We start from the raw sequence: 17,899 nt of genomic DNA on the forward strand, positions 1-17,899 counted from the left end.
GTTAAGCACCACGTGAATTTCCCCTGTGACCGTGCTCACTCTATTACTGAATTATTGGACGTGGACTACACAGTGCTTATTGCCAGGTCTCCCAGTGGGGTACAAAAACTGTTAAACCAAATCACTTTTTATTGAGGACTTAAAGCTCTTGGCAGTCCCGCAATGCAATTCCACACACATATGTCATTCAGAGTTAAGATTAGACTATGGGCAGATTTAGATGTTGGCAGTAACAGGTCCACCGCCACTTTTTCAACAGAACCCCATTCGCCAGATCGGCGGCCCACGTGGCATATTTAGATGTTGGCGGTCCCATAGATGACAACCTTCCCGAGTCCTGCCGACTCCTCCAAGGATTCCAATCTGCCTCAACAGCATCATAGGAAACAGTAGCCGGAGAAAACACAATCCCCTGTCATTGGACACAGAGGTAGGGAGCCAGCATCAGCTGTGTACTTTGGGGGGTCACTGCACATGAGCTCAGGACTACTGCAGACATATAAAAGTCACAGTCATTTTTTTAATTACTGTGACACGTATATATCGGGAACGCAAGTGGGTCAGACATGGATAGGGACACGCTGGTACACAACATATATCGCACACATACACAACTGTCATTATGGTATCAGTATTCATTAGTAAATTAATGCTGGCACCAGAATGATGGTGCAGTCACATCTGTTAACTGAGTACATAAATGCACATTGCAAGGGGACCTGTAATTTTGTGCTCCGAGTTGTGTGTGAGTCAGTATGTGTATGTGAGATGCGATTAGCTTGGTGAGGTGGAGGAAACAGTAGTGGGTGATGTGGTTGTGTCAATATGTGTGCCACTTGCATATGGCATTGATGTTGTGTGTTGTGTTGCTACGGGCAACATTCATGTGAGTGTGGTTGTTGTCATGATGTGTGTAGTTGTGATGTGTGAGAGTGTTTGGGTAGATGAGTGTGTAGTTGTGATGGGTGTTGTGGTTGTGTCATGTGTGGGTGCACCATCAATAATTTGTATATGTTGTGTCATAGATGTACATCAATGTGTGTTTGCAGCATGTACGTGTTGTTTTGTGGTGTAATGGCAATGGCTAATATTGTGTATATGATGTATTGTGTTGTGTGTGATGCAGGGGGATGCAAAGGTACAGTGTGTGTGTGTGACTCACCACTGCCATTGTCCGATGTCCATCGGCTCCAGTGTTGTCCCCCTTCTGTCAGAAAGCCACCACCAGTGCACTGCCTACAGGACTGTAATATCTAAATACAGACGGCGGGAACCCGCCGGCACGACTGCTAGGAGGATCACTCGGTCATGGCAGTCGGCGGCTCAGCCGCAATACATCTAAATATGGCAGGTGGAACACTGTCAACTTAACAGTCTTCTCGAGTCCACTGCCGCTGCAGTTCGGCGGTTACACCACCAAGATCTAAATCAGGCCCTATGTCTCTGATCATATCAGCATGCGACCACTCCTCCTTTGGCTGTTTATTTGGGTAAAAAGAAAGACAATTTTTAACTGCATTTTCTTTCAGATTTCTTAAAGCTTGATAATGAAATGAAGATCCTTGGATTGCCTACATAAAAATGATGAGCCACAGAATAAACTTACCAGAGCCTCTTCAACCATTTTTAAACAGACCCTAAAAACTTAATGATACACAGTAACAACAGGGATCATACTGAAGCCACTTAGTAGGCGATCTCATATCATAGATTCATATACCGTGTGCCCTGTATGGAACCATACATTATTTGGGTAACAAACAGGCATCATAGATATTTATTAACTAGGCCGAGTCTGAATATAATACACTTTGGGCCTGATTACAACTTTGGAGGAGGTGTTAATCCGTCCCAAAAGTGACGGTAAAGTGACGGATGTACCACCAGCCGTATTACGAGTCCATTATATCCTATGGAACTCGTAATACAGCTGGTGGTATATCCGTCACATTTGGGACGGATTAACACCTCCTCCAAAGTTGTAATCAGGCCCTTTGTGTCTTCCTTCCCTGAGCCGGTCCCGTATTCTAGCAACTTAAATGTTTTTCTGTGTGACCACTGTTCCACACAGACCATGCTGCACTTTATGTTTTTTGTACATTGTATTTCTCTATAAGAAAATATGTTTTATTTCCAGTTCTGAAGGAGGTAAACACTAGGTGCTGTAGACGAGGCCTGTTTTATGTACAGTTGTTACCCACAATCCATATCTGTGAGACTGTGGTTAGCTACATCCAGTGCCAAATCATATGCAGAAAAAAGGATGGTTCTGGCTGTTGTTTGTTAACAGGCATGCTATGCACTTTCAGTATTTCTTGACTTTTGATTGAGAGAAACAGAGTTTTTATGCATAGTTATTTATTTTTTAGATTCTGTAATATTTGTCTATTTTTTTATGTGATATAGCAATTAATTAATTCGGTTTGTATGCTTGTGACTTTTAGGGCCAAAATGGCAGAATTCAGTATTTGATGATGATACTGCGTAACCTGATTTTGGAGCTTCCATTCTCCATGATTTGAGTTAGTTCTGGTTATTTTTGTGTTTGGCTTCAATATTCGATGTTTTGGCAATTATTCTTAATTGATTTCTGGAAGATAAAGAATATGTATGAATTGTTTGTGATACTCTGAGTGTAGAAATATAAACACCACGCCTCTGCTAATTACCTCATGAGTACACTCTGTGGGCGTAATTACAAGTTTGGTGGTTAATTCTGACCTATGCTTAAACCCCTGTTTAAAACACAGGTTGGATTTATGAGTTGTTAGGTATTTAATGCATCCGATAACAATAGGATGCATTAAATAACTTAGGGGGTCATTCCGCCAGGGTCGGCGGGAGCACCGCCAACAGGCTGGCGGTGCCCTGCAGGGCATTCTGACCACGGCGGTTTGGCCGCGGTCAGAACAGGAAAACCGGCGGTGTCCCGCCGGTTTTCCGCTGCCCTGGGAATTCCCCATGGCGGCGCAGCTTGCTGCGTCGCCATGGGGGATTCCGATCCCCTCACCGCCAACCTGTTCCTGGCGGTTCCGACCGCCAGGAACAGGATGGCGGTGAGGGGTGTCGTGGGGCCCCTGGGGGCCCCTGCAGTGCCCATGCCAATGGCATGGGCACTGCAGGGGCCCCCGTAAGAGGGCCCCACTTTGAATTTCAGTGTCTGCTTTGCAGACACTGAAATTCGCGACGGGTACCACTGCACCCGTCGCACACCTTCCACTCCGCCGGCTCCATTCGGAGCCGGCTTCCTCATGGAAGGGTGTTTCCCACTGGGCTGGCGGGCGGCCTTTTGGCGGTCGCCCGCCAGCCCAGTGGGAAACCCAGAATGACCGCCGCGGTCTTCTGACCGTGGGACGGTCTTCTGGCGGTCCCAGCCAGGCCGGCGGCTACCGCCGCCAGCGGGGGCCAGAATGACCCCCTTAATCTTTGTTACATTTCAGCAGGTCAAGGCTGTTAAAATTTTACGGGAGAAAACCAAACAATACGTATCGTAGCATGCAGATTTTGGTGAGTTAAACACCAAAATCCGCTGTTATTCCCCAACAACTCATAACAGGTGATATTTATTGCACTAGATAAATAACGTACCCCGTGGTATCATTATTTATCATGTGTGATAAATACCACCTATACTTGTGATCAGGGCCTAGGTGCCATGGGCTTCCAGTTGATTGCAATTAGAAAGTCCTGAGATTCTTCAAGTGTTATGCCTCTTGAGTTTAAGTTGTATATGGTAATGAGAAAAGGCTCTCACCTCTTCCCTGCGGTGTCAAAATTGTATAAGTTTTGTAACTCATAAGATGCTAGTGGGTGGCAAGGCTGCTGAGGTTTGCGAGTGAGGAAATTGCTTTAGTATGTAACTCAGAAATTTACACCTTTCTGAAAAGGTGTTCCAGGAAAAAGGTTATTATCTCTTGTCTCCTAGCTTGCTGGATGTGCAACTTCTTCTGGTGTGAAATTGGTAAGAGTTCTAGGGAATTTAATTTCTAGGAGGGAATCCACAAGAAAAGAAGTATGGAGACTGGAAAAACCATAATTTATCATAGAACTGATAACCTGTTCTGGGTAGTGTTACAAGATCAATGAAAACATACATTTCATAGAATCCACTAAGTGACTTTCCTAAACAATCGCAAAACAAATAATCTTTTGTAAATCTTCACACCATATGAAGGAAGCTATTTGAAGGGCCCCGTAAAGGCCAAGATTTCTTACACTTACCCACACTAGCATTATCTCAGTGACTGTAATACTGGTGACGCTTTTTCACTATTTTCATTTACATAACATATATACCAATCTGCACATTAAATACACATATATGTTAAGTGTGAATTTTATGTTAAGTTAGCCACAGTAGTTGTAGGCCTCAGTTTAAATGACTCACGTTGATATGAAAATGTATTTTTTGCTTGTGTTCTTTCTTTCTTTCCCTCATTTTAGGAGCCAAGCTACAGTAGTTCACTCTAATTAGATTGTTGCAAAACTTTTGTTTTCTGGGAGAATTTGCCTATCTGTGTGTGTTTCATTGAAAACTTAATAATGAATCCCTGCACATGTGCTGAGGAGAGGCTGACTGGGATGTATCATCCTGCTACAAGATATCTCCTGAAGGACATGCAGCTGGAAGCTCTCATTGTGGGTCACTTGGAAGAAGTTTATCCCTAATTATTGGGAAATGTTCAATACAGATTGGCCTCCTCTCCCTTGGAACCAAAGGGCATTTTGCATCTTGTTGAAAATTGTATGATTTAATTGTGCATTGCTGAGCTAGTTAGATTCAAATGCCCCTTTGTACTCTCTTGAGACTGAGGCCCTCATTCTGACTTCGGCAGAAACTGAATCGCCACGCCGGCGGCAGTGCAGACCGACAAATAACGAGTGTGGTGGTTTGGCCTGTGCCAAACCGCCATATTCCTGTTGCTACCCCCAGGGCGGCTGGACCAGACGGGCCAGAGACGGGCATCTCCAACTCGGCAGGCCACCCAATACCGCCGGCGGTATTCCAAGTGCCTGTTCTGCAAGGGATTCCGCGGCAGGAGCACTGCCTCAAAATCTCTGGCGGAAAGGCTACTGGCAACAGGAATTTGCATTCCTGTTGCCGGTAGATGACTCCCCCCCAACTCCCAGTAATGACCTCCCCAGTAGTAACCCCGCAATAGAGACCCCCCGCCCCCAGTAGAGACCCCTCACTCTCCCGATCCCCATACTGAACTCCACCCCCAAATACACACACGCACACTCACAACACCCTTACACACACGCGTACACACACGCATCACAACAATTACACACAGACACACACAAACACTCCTCTCCCACCCCCCATGCATTACACACATACACACACTCACACACACCCATTCACACACCGCACCTCCCTCCCCTTGGGGAGGACACTTACCTCGTCCGACGAGGTGCTCTTCCCTGAAGGGACGGGACCCGGCTCTCCAGCCGCCGGCCCCACACCGCCATCAGGACACCACCAGGCTGTATTATAGGTCATAATACGGCTGGTGGAGTCCTTTTGGTGGGGTGGGGCCGGCGGTGGGCCCGCCTCTGCACCGCCAACCGCCAGCACGAATACTGGAGGATTTCCACCCAAATTGAGGCAGAAGTCCTTCAGTACTCGGAATATGGCAGTCGGAGGACCGCCAGCGCTGGCGGTCCTCTGGCACCCGCGACTTCGGCGGTCTCACCAGAAGACCACCAAAGCTGGAATGAGGGCCTGAATATGCCTTGTTTGCCCCTGCTCAGAGTTAAACTCTTGAGAAAATCCATTCTCACTTACCTGACTGAATCTTTATGTGATTCTGCCTTTTAGAGGCTTTACATGCTGACACTTCCTGCTTGACTTCACTCATGATTTTGCTAGTTTGTTTTTAGCCTTGCATATTAGGGCATTTCCCTTCAAGGAAAGCTGAAACTGGCCCAATTTGTTTATGACAATTTTGAATAGTCTTCTCTTTGCATTTACTATTTGAATCACATCACTTTGAATTATACTGACCATTGCCCTTATATGATGATAATTGATTTATGACTAATTTGAACGATTTGAGTTTTTAAACTTCACTAAGCTGTTAATACATATTCATGGTTTGCAAATCTACTGTCATCCTTGTGAGGCCTAATGTGCTTTACTGATGTATTGTTGAATTGTCGATGTTAAAACGCAGCCCAGGACTAAGGATCCAGCTGCTTGAGGTGCTGCTTGTACCTGAGTTTGCACCAACGACCTGCACTGTGCAAATCCCATCCCCACTGCCACAATCCTTTGTCTGCATCTGAAAAATTCAGAGTATTGGTAGGGGTGAATACACAATGCCTCCACAATCCTTTACTTGTAGATCGCAGGTCAGTCATTATTATAAGGTCTCGGTTATCTTCGAATGCAAGCTTAATCTAGCCCAGGTGTCCCTGACAGGCTGCCCTGGGTCTGGGAATGTCATCAAGTAGCCCCTATTAGTAGGGAGAAAATTCCTTTAGCAGCAGCAGCCAAGGAAGTGTACGTGTCGAACTACGTCATATTGGTGAAATGACGAACATCCATCCAAAACCCCAATGACCCCCAAAATGTTTTTAATCCCATAGGCATCTCCCAACAATGTATTGAAAACCACAGCACAAATGGGGCTCTTGTTTGACCTGACCTCGGGCAGGCTAATGTGCATCCATGAAAGGAAGCATTAAGTTCATTTAAGAAGAAATAATCACAGAACCAATAGCAAACCCTTGCCTCAGGACTCGCTTTATCAGACTTCATAGTCCAGTAATTATGGATTATTGGGAATCCAATGTGTAATTTTCTGAAAGGCCCATAAGAAACTTGTTCTTTATTAGGTTAGAAAAGTGGCTGGTGAAAGTGGATCCTATCAATAATTATCGCAACTTGATTGAAAGACTTCTATCACTTTTCACATCAGCATAGTCAATTGCCATTTTGAGATGTATGAAACCCAGATATTAGATTGTGTTTTTACGGTGGACATGTTTCACGATGAACATGAGTAGCCAAAAAATCCAGACCCATGTTCTAGGCAACAATATGTTTGCTAGAAGCATACAAGTGACATCGATTTGAGATACCAGACCTTAGTTATTCAGGTAGGATGCAGTCTCATTTCAATAAAAAAATCTTCTTCTCAGTGAGTTGTACTAAATACGTTTAAAACAACAACAAAATGTGATATTTCAGCTGGATGTGTTATTGCTAGCTAGAAGAAAATGAAGTACTGGACTCATTGCTTTTATTGCATGATTAAATGCAACTTAGGAGTACGTAAAGACAACTGCTACCTGTATTTGCCTGATCTCGCTTTACAGAATCATGATTTGCTGAGATTTATATTCACAGATTGATTTTAAGAACAGCGAAAATCTGCTAATATGGCAGATTAGCTAAAACCAGCATCTAAAACTTGAGGTGGAAAAAGGGGACAGCCGATGGATGGGCATGCAAAATGCGTCTAACATTCACAAAGTTAATATTTTGAGGGTACCCATCAATCCACTTTATTGCCATTCCAATCCAACATGGGATAATCACTTAAATCGACTATGATGAAGTTAGTGGAATGCACATCCCAATAATGAATGTGGAGGAAAATAGAAAGGGACTTCTAAAAAGGCAAAAAAACCTTGGTGAAGTAAATAAAAATGTTTGATGTGAAAATATTTAATCATGCAATAATGAGAATTATCCATTTTGTGGACAATGCATAAAAGAAAATATAGAATTGTATTCATGGGTAATCTATGATTTGGAGAGATTTTCAAGGTTACTCCAGTGGATTTATGTTAGTGTCCATCTGGAAATCTACTCAAGTATAAGGCATCGGTCTACAAGGAGTTCATATTCAAATTTTAGAACTGCTTATGTAATGGCTCCAATGTGTACAAATCTCTTGTAAGTGTACCAAGAACAAAACCTACAATGAATTTGAGAAATATTTCAATGATCTGCTGAGTCCCTTTAGTAGGCGCCATCTTCTCAAGCTATGAGTAGAGCACATACTTTTTTTTTATTCTTAGAGGGTGTCAGTATAACAATATGTAATATATACACATATGCCGATAATTTTTTCAGAGGATTTAAGGCATGTTCTGCTGCAATGCTTTTTATGAAATGTATTGTGAAATGAGTATTTCATTTTAAAGTGTCATATTTCTCCTGAGAGGTGGCCCATGAAAAAAATTCTTCACTTTTTAAAAATTACATGCCTCACACTATACACCCACATTGTTTGATTGCTTCATGCAATTTTAAGAAAATAAGTTAGCTATTTAAGAGTAAAGGCCTTTACAAGAATGGAAAAGGGAAGTATGGATGCTTTAACTGAGCTTTTTTTTAATGATTTAGAAGAATGTATTACATATTATTGTCTATGTGAGGACAGGTTGTATGTAATAAAAAATTTAATAACAATTTACATTTAAGGCTTAGTGCATCAACTACCCATAAAGGGTTTTGGACTTTAGACTGGGGTGAAATGATAAACTATATACCAATGATCAAGTGAATTGCAAATGTCACTAAAATCTCAAACAGCAACACAGGAGAATGGGTCAGATGTTCTAAGCCATTTAGTGATCACCACACCTGCAACTTGCTAAGTCACAGATTTTGAGACTGGTAATAGTTTTAGCAGTAAACCTATTTTGTGATTTAGTAAGTGCTTACCAAATTGCAAAATGGGTTTAGAAATGCACAACACGTTACAATTTGGAAAGGGTATGTTAAGTGGGGGATTCCCTTCAAGTAACAATTCAGATTGCTATGTAACAGTGGTTTGTGATGGTCAATTTCTATCACAAATCATTAATAGGCTACTAACTCATCAAAACAGGTGCTAACCCATTGGAAAGGGGGAAGGGCCCCTCCTTGAACCCAAAGGTAGCATGTTTACTTATTAAGTTGCATTACCTACTCTATAATGTTTCTCATCATCTTCTGCAGTTACCGAACTGGGTCAAAAAGATAACATTCACTTCAATTAGCCCTGTTTGTTGTCTCTGAAAGTCACTGCTTTCATACATCAAAAAATCAAATTCAGTGCATTTAACTCACTTTATAATGGATATAGATAGATTCAATAAAGAAAAAATAGCATGGAGTGAAATATGCATTTATAAATCATCAAGCACCTGCAAAACACTGGTTAATTATTACAGAGCACTCATTAAAGCTAATAGAAAATGGGTAAATTTAATCTTGATGTCAAGACAGGATACATTTAGCCTAAAGAAACTTTAAAAAACTGCCTGTCATGGTTATATACATTTAGCAATATTCTTACATTTTATTTGAAACACTGTCAAATGGATCATGATTGAAATATCACCCACTTTAATGTTCACTGTAATTGGAAGATCTTAACATTTTTAGAAATGCCATAACCAAACTAAAGAGCAAAATGAACACGAAATGCTGTGATGTATGGAAAACCTAGGAATTGCTGCTGTCTTCTCCAAGCCATCAATGTGTTATAGCAATCCAGATAAGACAGCAACGTATATAGTAATCCAGACACCATCTGATTTTCTATTTCTGTCTCATCTCACAAATATGAGCATCTTTATGAGAGCAACTCCCATTATTTCCCATTATTAAAGAAGAGCTAATAAATGTGAGGATGCACTAAACATGTCTGCTTTAGGTAAGTCTGTTGTCACTGGTTTATTACCAGAATACATGTTACAAATGTATTTAATTTTTAAGAATACGTTTTCATATATCAATCAGTAAATAAACTCACCTATAGAAATAAGCCTTAGGATGGCTAGCATCCATGAAGTATTAACTAATTTCCATAAAGGACCAATTATTAAAAGTACTGGAGAAAGGTAAGCTACAGCAATAACTTCATATCCACTGATTCCGAGGGTTTGTAATGGATAGTACCAGATCATAGGTGTAAGGGCATGGTAAAGAGACCAGGATATATAACCTAGAATAAAAACAGAAAGACAGAATATTAAACTGCATAAAGTATTTGAAAATATGATATTTCATAGCATCTTTAAAATGTAATTAACATAAATATTTCAGCTAAAGCCCTGTGACCTCGAAGTCCACTGTAGAAGAATCGCTTTACTTTGTATATATACGGAAATAACGGAAGACAGGTCAGCACCTCTTCAGCCTGCAGACTTCTGTGCTCCCATGGAATCCTGCATGCATCACCAGAGAAAACATTCTATTCTTAGAACAACAGTAAAATCCATAATACAAACCATCCTTCTGAACAAACTAAAACAAACATACAGAATTACAATAAAGTGAAGTACACAATAAAGAAAATGTTAATACAAGAACATGATATTGAAAATCAACATAACAACACTAATTAATACTCCTTCCTCTCTACAATATAATCTTTATGCCAACTAGGCAATCTCCCTTTCCCTCCTAGTAAAAGAAGTTCCTTGTTCTTCACTCCCGCATTGTGGAACTTCACTTGTAGTTGTATGTTCTACTCTTCCTGGTACCTCATCTATTTTGTGAGAAAATTATTATGAACCATAACATTTCCATTTACCACAGTATCATTGTTTACCACATCATTACCATTCACCACAGTATCACAATCAGAACTTTCCACCTCATGTGAGGCTGTGGAAGCAACATTTGAACTTTCCAACCTGTCAAAATCTCCTCCATTACTCACCTCCCAATCTCTCCACAATTCCTGTGATCCCATTGCTACTCTCTTCATTTTCCACACTTTGCCACTTTGTACTCTTAGAGCATTTTGTAATGCCTCCACCACCATCTCAGGATCAAAGAACTGACTCTCCCCCTTGAGAACTTTATAAAGCTTCTTGATGTGAACCCAATCTCTAACTTTTACCTTCACAGTATTAGTACCATGCTTGTCATCATAGTAGTGTTTACTCTTATCATGCATTTCCAGTAACCTATCCCCCACCAATTAAGGTGACCAGTTCTCTACCCTAGTATCTTTCAACCATCCAGGATTTGCTTTCTCTATAAGCCCACACTGACGTCATTACTTGCACTTCCCAATCGCTATTGCATGACATTGCTGAATTAATCACTCCCTTTATCACTCGATTGAATCTCTCAACTATGCTGTTCCCACTGGGACTGTACAGCGATGTGGTCTTATGAATAATTCCAACACTGTCAAAGTACTCCTTGGACGCCTTTGATAACAATTGCACACCGTTGTCACTCAGAATAGTTAAAGGAATTCCTTTTTAAATGAAAACTGTTACCAAAAAATTCAAAACTAAATCCGTGTCTGCCCTGTCAACAAAATCTACAACTGGCCATCTTGTAAAAAGGTCTACTAATACTATAATCTATTTCTATACTATAATCTATTTTGGGGATTCTCCAATCGGACCCATCAAATCAATTGCAACTGATTCCCATGGTTGTTTAGGGATGCAACAATCACTCATTGGGGACCTTAATGTGTGTAATGATTTGTCTGCAAAGGCACATCTTGAGCACTCCCTGACACATTTTTCTATGACCAAAACAATTCAAGGCCACCAGAACAATTTCTTCACTGCCAATTTCATCCTACCACTCCAAAATGCCCTTCATGACATAACTCCAAAATGACTTGGCGGACCCCTTTTGGAGGAACAATTCTGTCTTCTCTGAACATTAACTTACCATCCACAGACAACTCTGATCTAATTTCCCAAAATGGTCTGACTTCCTTATCAAGGTATTCCATCCTTAGTCAATCACTACAGTTGAATCTAGATATGTCCTCCTCTCATTCGCCTCTCTTTAATGCTGGTGTGCCACAATCATGAACTAACGCAATTTGAAAATCATCCCACACATCATCCATACATTCCTCTAATGGAGCAGGCATGCATGAAAGACAGTCAGCTACAACGTTATTCTTTCCCGGGACATATACAATTTTTTAAATATAGTCTTACATGTAAAGTCTTGCCATTCTGGTTGATGCATTGACAGTTCCTTCTGTTGTTAATATTTTAACTAAAGGCTTATAATCACATTGAAAGACTAACGGTTTCCCCCAAATAAAAGCCCTAAAATGATCTAAAGCCCATGCACATGCCAAGGCTTCCTTCTCAATTATGGGGTATTTTTCTTCCGCTTGAGACAAAGACCTTGAAGCAAAAGAGATAACTGTCTCCACATCATTCTTGTTTCTTTCCGTTAACATTGCTCCTAGGCCCTTATTACTCTCATCCTTTGTGATATCATAGTTGAATTCTGGTTCAAAACTGCTGAGTGAAGCCAAATTGCTAATACTATCTTTGATTTTCCTAAAATCCTCCTCACATTTTCTTGACCACTCAAATTTAGTTTTAGTTTTCAACAGCTATCTGTAGTTATAAGTACTAATTGAAAATTTCAGGATGAACTTAGCACAGTACGCAGCCATCCCCAAAAATGACCTTACTTCCTCTTTATTACTAGGTGCTGGAGATTTTTCAATTGCACTGATAAGCAATGGTTTGGTTTTGATACCCTCTCCATTAATCACATGGGCAAAATATGTGATAGTGCGTTCAGCAAATTTACATTTGGTGTGTTCCATAGTTAACTCCAGAATTTCTAAAACTCTTTTTAACCTTGCTGTTTTCACCAAAAATCAAGATAGCATCCTGAAAAAATAATACTCCTTGTTCTTTACCGAATAATTTGTGCGTAAGTCTCCGGAAGACCGCCGCTGCCAAAGCCAAGCCAAACGGCATTCTCTTTAATTGAAAACAGCCATACAGTGATCAGAATGCTGTTAAATGCTTGGATTGATGAGCTAACGAGATTTGATGATAAGCAGATGATAAGTTGAGAACCATTTTGCTCCTTTTAGACTTACAACCATCTTATTAATCTTTAATAAGGGAAAACAGTCTACTACAATTTGTTCATTCAAATGGCGGAGGTCAACACATCGCCTGATTTTTTCACTACTTTGTTGTGCCACCACAAATGGAGAAATCCATTTTGAGGATTCTGTGTGCTCTATAACATCAGGTTTTACCAGTTTTTCAAGCTCATTTGAGGAACATTCTGCATCTTATGAACCTTCGGCATTGCACTAACCTTAAGTACAACATTGTGCTCAAAACCTTGTAATTTTCACAAGGTTTTACTGAAAACTTTAGGAAACTAATGTAGTACTGTTTCTCCTACTGTGACTTCTTCATCCTGAACGAACACTTTCTCATCGCTGTTTGGATCCAAGATGATGTGCAATTTTCCTTGGTGTAACCAACCTAAAACAGATGGCCCTTTTTTAGCTTTATAAATTTTCCCTTCTCTCACTCGGTTCTTTAATCAGAAGGTTTACCATCTGTAACCAAGCAATTCTATCTTTTCCCTACTGTAACCTTCTGGATATATATCTGGCTCCTGTAAATGTGTGCCAATACTGTTGATTAACTTTTCTTTCCATATCCCCTTGTTCACAATTGTGTAAGGTGGTCCCGAATCTGCATACATGTTGGCACAATCTCCTCAGATAGCCATGCTGCATATCGGTTTATCTTTCATTTCCGAGCCATTTATATTCAACACAAAGTTTTCCAGATGATTCATAACATTAGAAGATTTCCTCATGTCTGCATCCGAATCATAGTCATCTGACCCAGCGCCCTTATCCATAACATATTTAACATTGCCTTTCATCTTTCTACAGAATTTTGCACAATTTACCTTGATGCCAAAATTACTGCATCTCAGTTTTAAAGCAGGGCAATTGTTGTTGAAAGCTAAATGCTCCTTGCTTTCACACTGAAAACATCTGAGACCTTCCTTTCCTCCAGTCTTGCCCTTTCTCTTTCCCCTGAATTGTCACCTTGCTCACAGTATCATGTTCTGTATCATTCTTTTTCAAAATATTTGCGCACCTTCTCTGCCTTACGCACTATAGCCAATACCTCATCCAGTGGGGCATCACCATTTACCCACAGTTGTTCTTGTATTGTAGTGCTACTAGCGTGCATTACTAACTGGTCCCGTATGAGATCATCATGTAACACACCAAATTTTCAGTCTAGTGCAAGCCTTTTTAAATCTGCAATGAAATCATTTACAGGTTCATCCTTCCCCTGTTTTCTTTGGAAGAATTTATACCTGGTTATATCAATGCACACTTTAGGAGCAAAATAATTATCAAGATCCTTAATTGCTGCCTGGAATACATTGAGATCTCCACTAATAATTGCCTTAGACATGCAGTAATATATTTTTAAACCATGTAGGCCCAACAAGTGCAACAAAATCCTTTTCTTTTGTTCAGGAGGCATATCCTTTTTATCATCAATAGCCTCAATGTAGTTTAAAAAGTAGTCCTTCCATTCGATCCATTTAATGGAAGGCTCCAATGCTGCAGGCCAAAATGCATGAGGCGGACTTATTAAAAAAATGTTGCTGTGCCATACAATTATTTGATATTGCTGAATAAATACAAAGTCAATGTACTCACACAGTCATTTAAAAAAAAAAAAGGATACAATTACTGGCACAATCCTTGACTAACCTCACCTTCCGTTATGTATTTCCTTAAATGCACATTCCTTTGCTTTTTACAGAAGTGTGGTCGCTGTGTTTCTCAATACTATGACAAACAAAAGCCACTTTCTAGTAAAGACAAAGCACAAAATATGGCAATGACGTTGCGTAACCTTTGAGATGCAGTTTAACCTTTGAGCCGCTGTGTGTGTGTCATATACGTCATGCGCATTATTTCTGCCTTGCTTCCATAGATATGTGAGCCCAAAGTGTCAGTTTAAAATGGCTGAAGGTATGCAGCTTAATATATCATATTGCTCCAAAACAAATACTATTGTATTCTGACAGCTGCTTACCGCTTGCGAGTTTCACAGATCTCCGTAAAGTGAAATGTTTCTTAAATATCTTCACCCTTATGTGCTAAATGGACGTAGCACGCATGAAAGTTCCCAACATAGCCAAATCTTAGAAGAATTACTTTATTTTGTATATATATATGGAAATAACGGAAGGTAGGTCATTACCTCTTCAGCCTGCAGACCTCTGAGCTCCCACAGAATCCTGCGCCTATCACCAGAGGAAACATTCTATTCCTAGAAAAACTGTAAAACCCATAATATCCACTATGACAATGCCATTGAAAATAAAACAAATTTATGCAATTCTCCCAGAGTTTGAATTTATATCAGCAAACTCCCTGAGCTGCTAACACTAGACCAGCCTACAAATTCCTGTATTCATTTTGAAACTTTGTTCAAATATTTGTTGCAGGTATTTCTAGACAGTTTTCACTAAATTCATGACAGGCTTTCCTATGGTTTAAGCAACAACCTAAAGATTTCAAGGCACTGTTCCACAACATTCAATCTAACTAATCATAAAGGTAAAGAACTCTGAGAATGTTTTTATTTTCCTTTTTAAGTCATTTTACAGAAGAAAAAGTGAACAAAGGACACCATGACTTGTTTTTCGAGATACTGGGTGAAAATTCTCCTCTGTGTCCAATGCTGACTGTTTGTTATGTGTCTCCGATTGATCTTACTAAGTTGAAATCTGGGGAAGTGTTTAGGGGGTGCATACCTTTGTTCCAGTTGATAAACAATGTTTTCTTAACACTTGGCCCCTTGAAACTCTCATCAAAGGGATAGACACTTCATGTGAGTACAAACAGTGCTTGCTGTTACTGATAGAAAACACTCTTTGATTTTATAACTATTAAAAAGCGTGTGACCTCATGGCAAACAGTTATTTTAAGTGCCCACACATTTTCAAACTGTTGAATTGATACGTACTGTGAAGTGGCCTTTTGAGTTTATGTAAAGAACTGTGCAGAGTGATCTAATAAATTAAAGTTAATAAATTGAAGCAACTATTTTAAAAAGATAAAATCATACTTTTTGAGTATCTAAAAATCCTAACTCAATGTTTTAAGACAGGAAAGAAGGAATTGTTTCACTGGGGAATATGGATTCCTGTGGGGATGTGTGTCTCCATCAAGTGCTTAAAAATGTATAATTCCTCTACATATTATGAGATCTTAGTACAGTTTTTCCAGAAACATGGCATTTGTTGAAAAGCAACATATATCTAAATAAGCCAGTTAAATTGGCCCTTATGTAAGAGCTTCTTCGGCCATAAAGGTTTTTGAACCACCCGAATGATGGTGAAAATGACTGCAGAGAGCAATATCAAAGCTCTCAGTAGCATCACTTTTCATTTATTGGTACTGAGTTGGGGTACAAGTAACTTCATAGTTAACTGTTTTGAAAAGAACGAGGAATCAGCTAGATCTAAGAGAAGACTTTAAAGAATTTAACTGGGGAGATCTTTCTTTTTTCCTATTACATCACTGTGATTGACTAAAGATCCCTCCTTGGATATTAACAATGCTCATGTGTTTTACCAGGATACCTTGCAAACTGTAAAACAATACTACATGCAATTGCTCTGGAGGCTTCTTTCTTGGAGGGGGTTAATCTGTCCTGTGCAGAGACACATGCAAAATTCAACTTGTGTAATATAGGGACTATGGCGTGGATGCTGCATGTGAACAAATATGTACTTTATTACATTCCCTATGTCCAACGTGTAGGCTTCTAAAGGTGGGAGATAAATAGGCATCCAACAAATATCAGTAGATGCCTAGACTGCTCACATCCCATTTCACCTGCCTCGTTCGCAGGTAGCAGAACTGCTGTTTCCAGTGGTGGAGCCTCAAATGGAAGCTCAGCTAGGTGTGCCATCCAAAAAACATCACCGCTAGCCAGGCACCACAGAACCACTGGCTCTACAGCATCCAAAGACATGCTGTATTTAGGGCAGGGCATGAAATACTGTTTTTTCTATCAGTGATCGCCATTCACAGGATGTCGGTCGTATGCAGTAAAAAACAAGCAGGCAATGGGAGAAAACTTCCAGAATGTCAGGTTTACAGGTTTCAAAAATAAATCTTTGCTTTGGTACTTTATCTCCGAAGGTGTTAAAATATTCCAGGCATTCTGCCATGCTGTGCTGACATGGTGAAATATCCAATGGTGAACAAGTTTGCTCAAAGTTCTCCCGGTGGAAGCACTCGTGGTGAAAATCTCTGCCAGTACGGTGACAATGGGGGGTGGGTTCTTGCGGGCTGTTGGAGGCTTGGTGGCCGCTCTACAGAGCTCTCAATGACCCCCTTGGTCTGTAATGGTAGTAATTCTATATAAGAAGGTGATGTAAAAGTTGGGAAAAACTGCACTACTGTCTGTGAGGCTTTGTAAGTAGGTGCACGCTATTGGAGAGGCATGCAGATATGGATCAGGCCTAGTGACTGAATCTCATTTCGAAGCGGTGGAACACAATTTAGCAGAAGGGGATTGGGAAAAGAGGATCCAACCAGAGTCAAGTTGTCAGGAACTTAAGGAAAAAACAAATAAGTCTCACAATAAGGTTTTTATAACTAACATTTTCTAGAGAGCATATGCTGTTGTGGCTCTGTAGTTGTATGTGTTTATTAAAAAAATAAAATACAGGTGGAGCTAAATCTATACAAGTATGAAAACCAGAAAAAAAACATGATATGTTATATTCAAGTACTCAAAATGGTGAGGTTTCTGTCCGCAGGCAGAGCCAGTGCTTGCCAATGTATGCGGAGGGCAAAGTGATCTCTTAAAAGTTCATTTAATAAAGCTGATTATTTATAGAATTGAAACTTTAGGCCCTGCTGAAATGAGTCGTGAAACCTGGTCTAGGGCCTGATTTATCTTTTGGCGGACGGGTTACCCCATCACAATCAGGATGGATAACCCATCTGCAGAAATCTAAATCCCACTGAATAATGGGATTTAGATTTAGAAATCTAAATTCCATTGGGTAATGGGACTTAGATTTCGACAAACCGGCTATCCGTCACCGTTGTGACAGAGCAACCCATGCGCCAAAATCTAA

The 17,899-nt window shown here is 40.3% G+C and overlaps 1 protein-coding gene across 1 annotated transcript in view; it reads right to left on the reverse strand.

Annotated features, from left to right (window-relative positions):
- CWH43 (cell wall biogenesis 43 C-terminal homolog) overlaps window positions 1-17,899 on the reverse strand; it is a 460,620-nt gene that overhangs the window by 373,178 nt on the left and 69,543 nt on the right. Inside the window, exon 2 of the mRNA XM_069201483.1 lies at window positions 9,759-9,950. Within this exon, the coding sequence (XP_069057584.1) occupies window positions 9,759-9,950 (192 nt within the window). The remainder of the gene's footprint in view (window positions 1-9,758; window positions 9,951-17,899) is intronic.

This window comes from Pleurodeles waltl, chromosome 1_2 (genome assembly GCF_031143425.1).
Source record: "Pleurodeles waltl isolate 20211129_DDA chromosome 1_2, aPleWal1.hap1.20221129, whole genome shotgun sequence".
NCBI lineage: Eukaryota > Metazoa > Chordata > Amphibia > Caudata > Salamandridae > Pleurodeles > Pleurodeles waltl.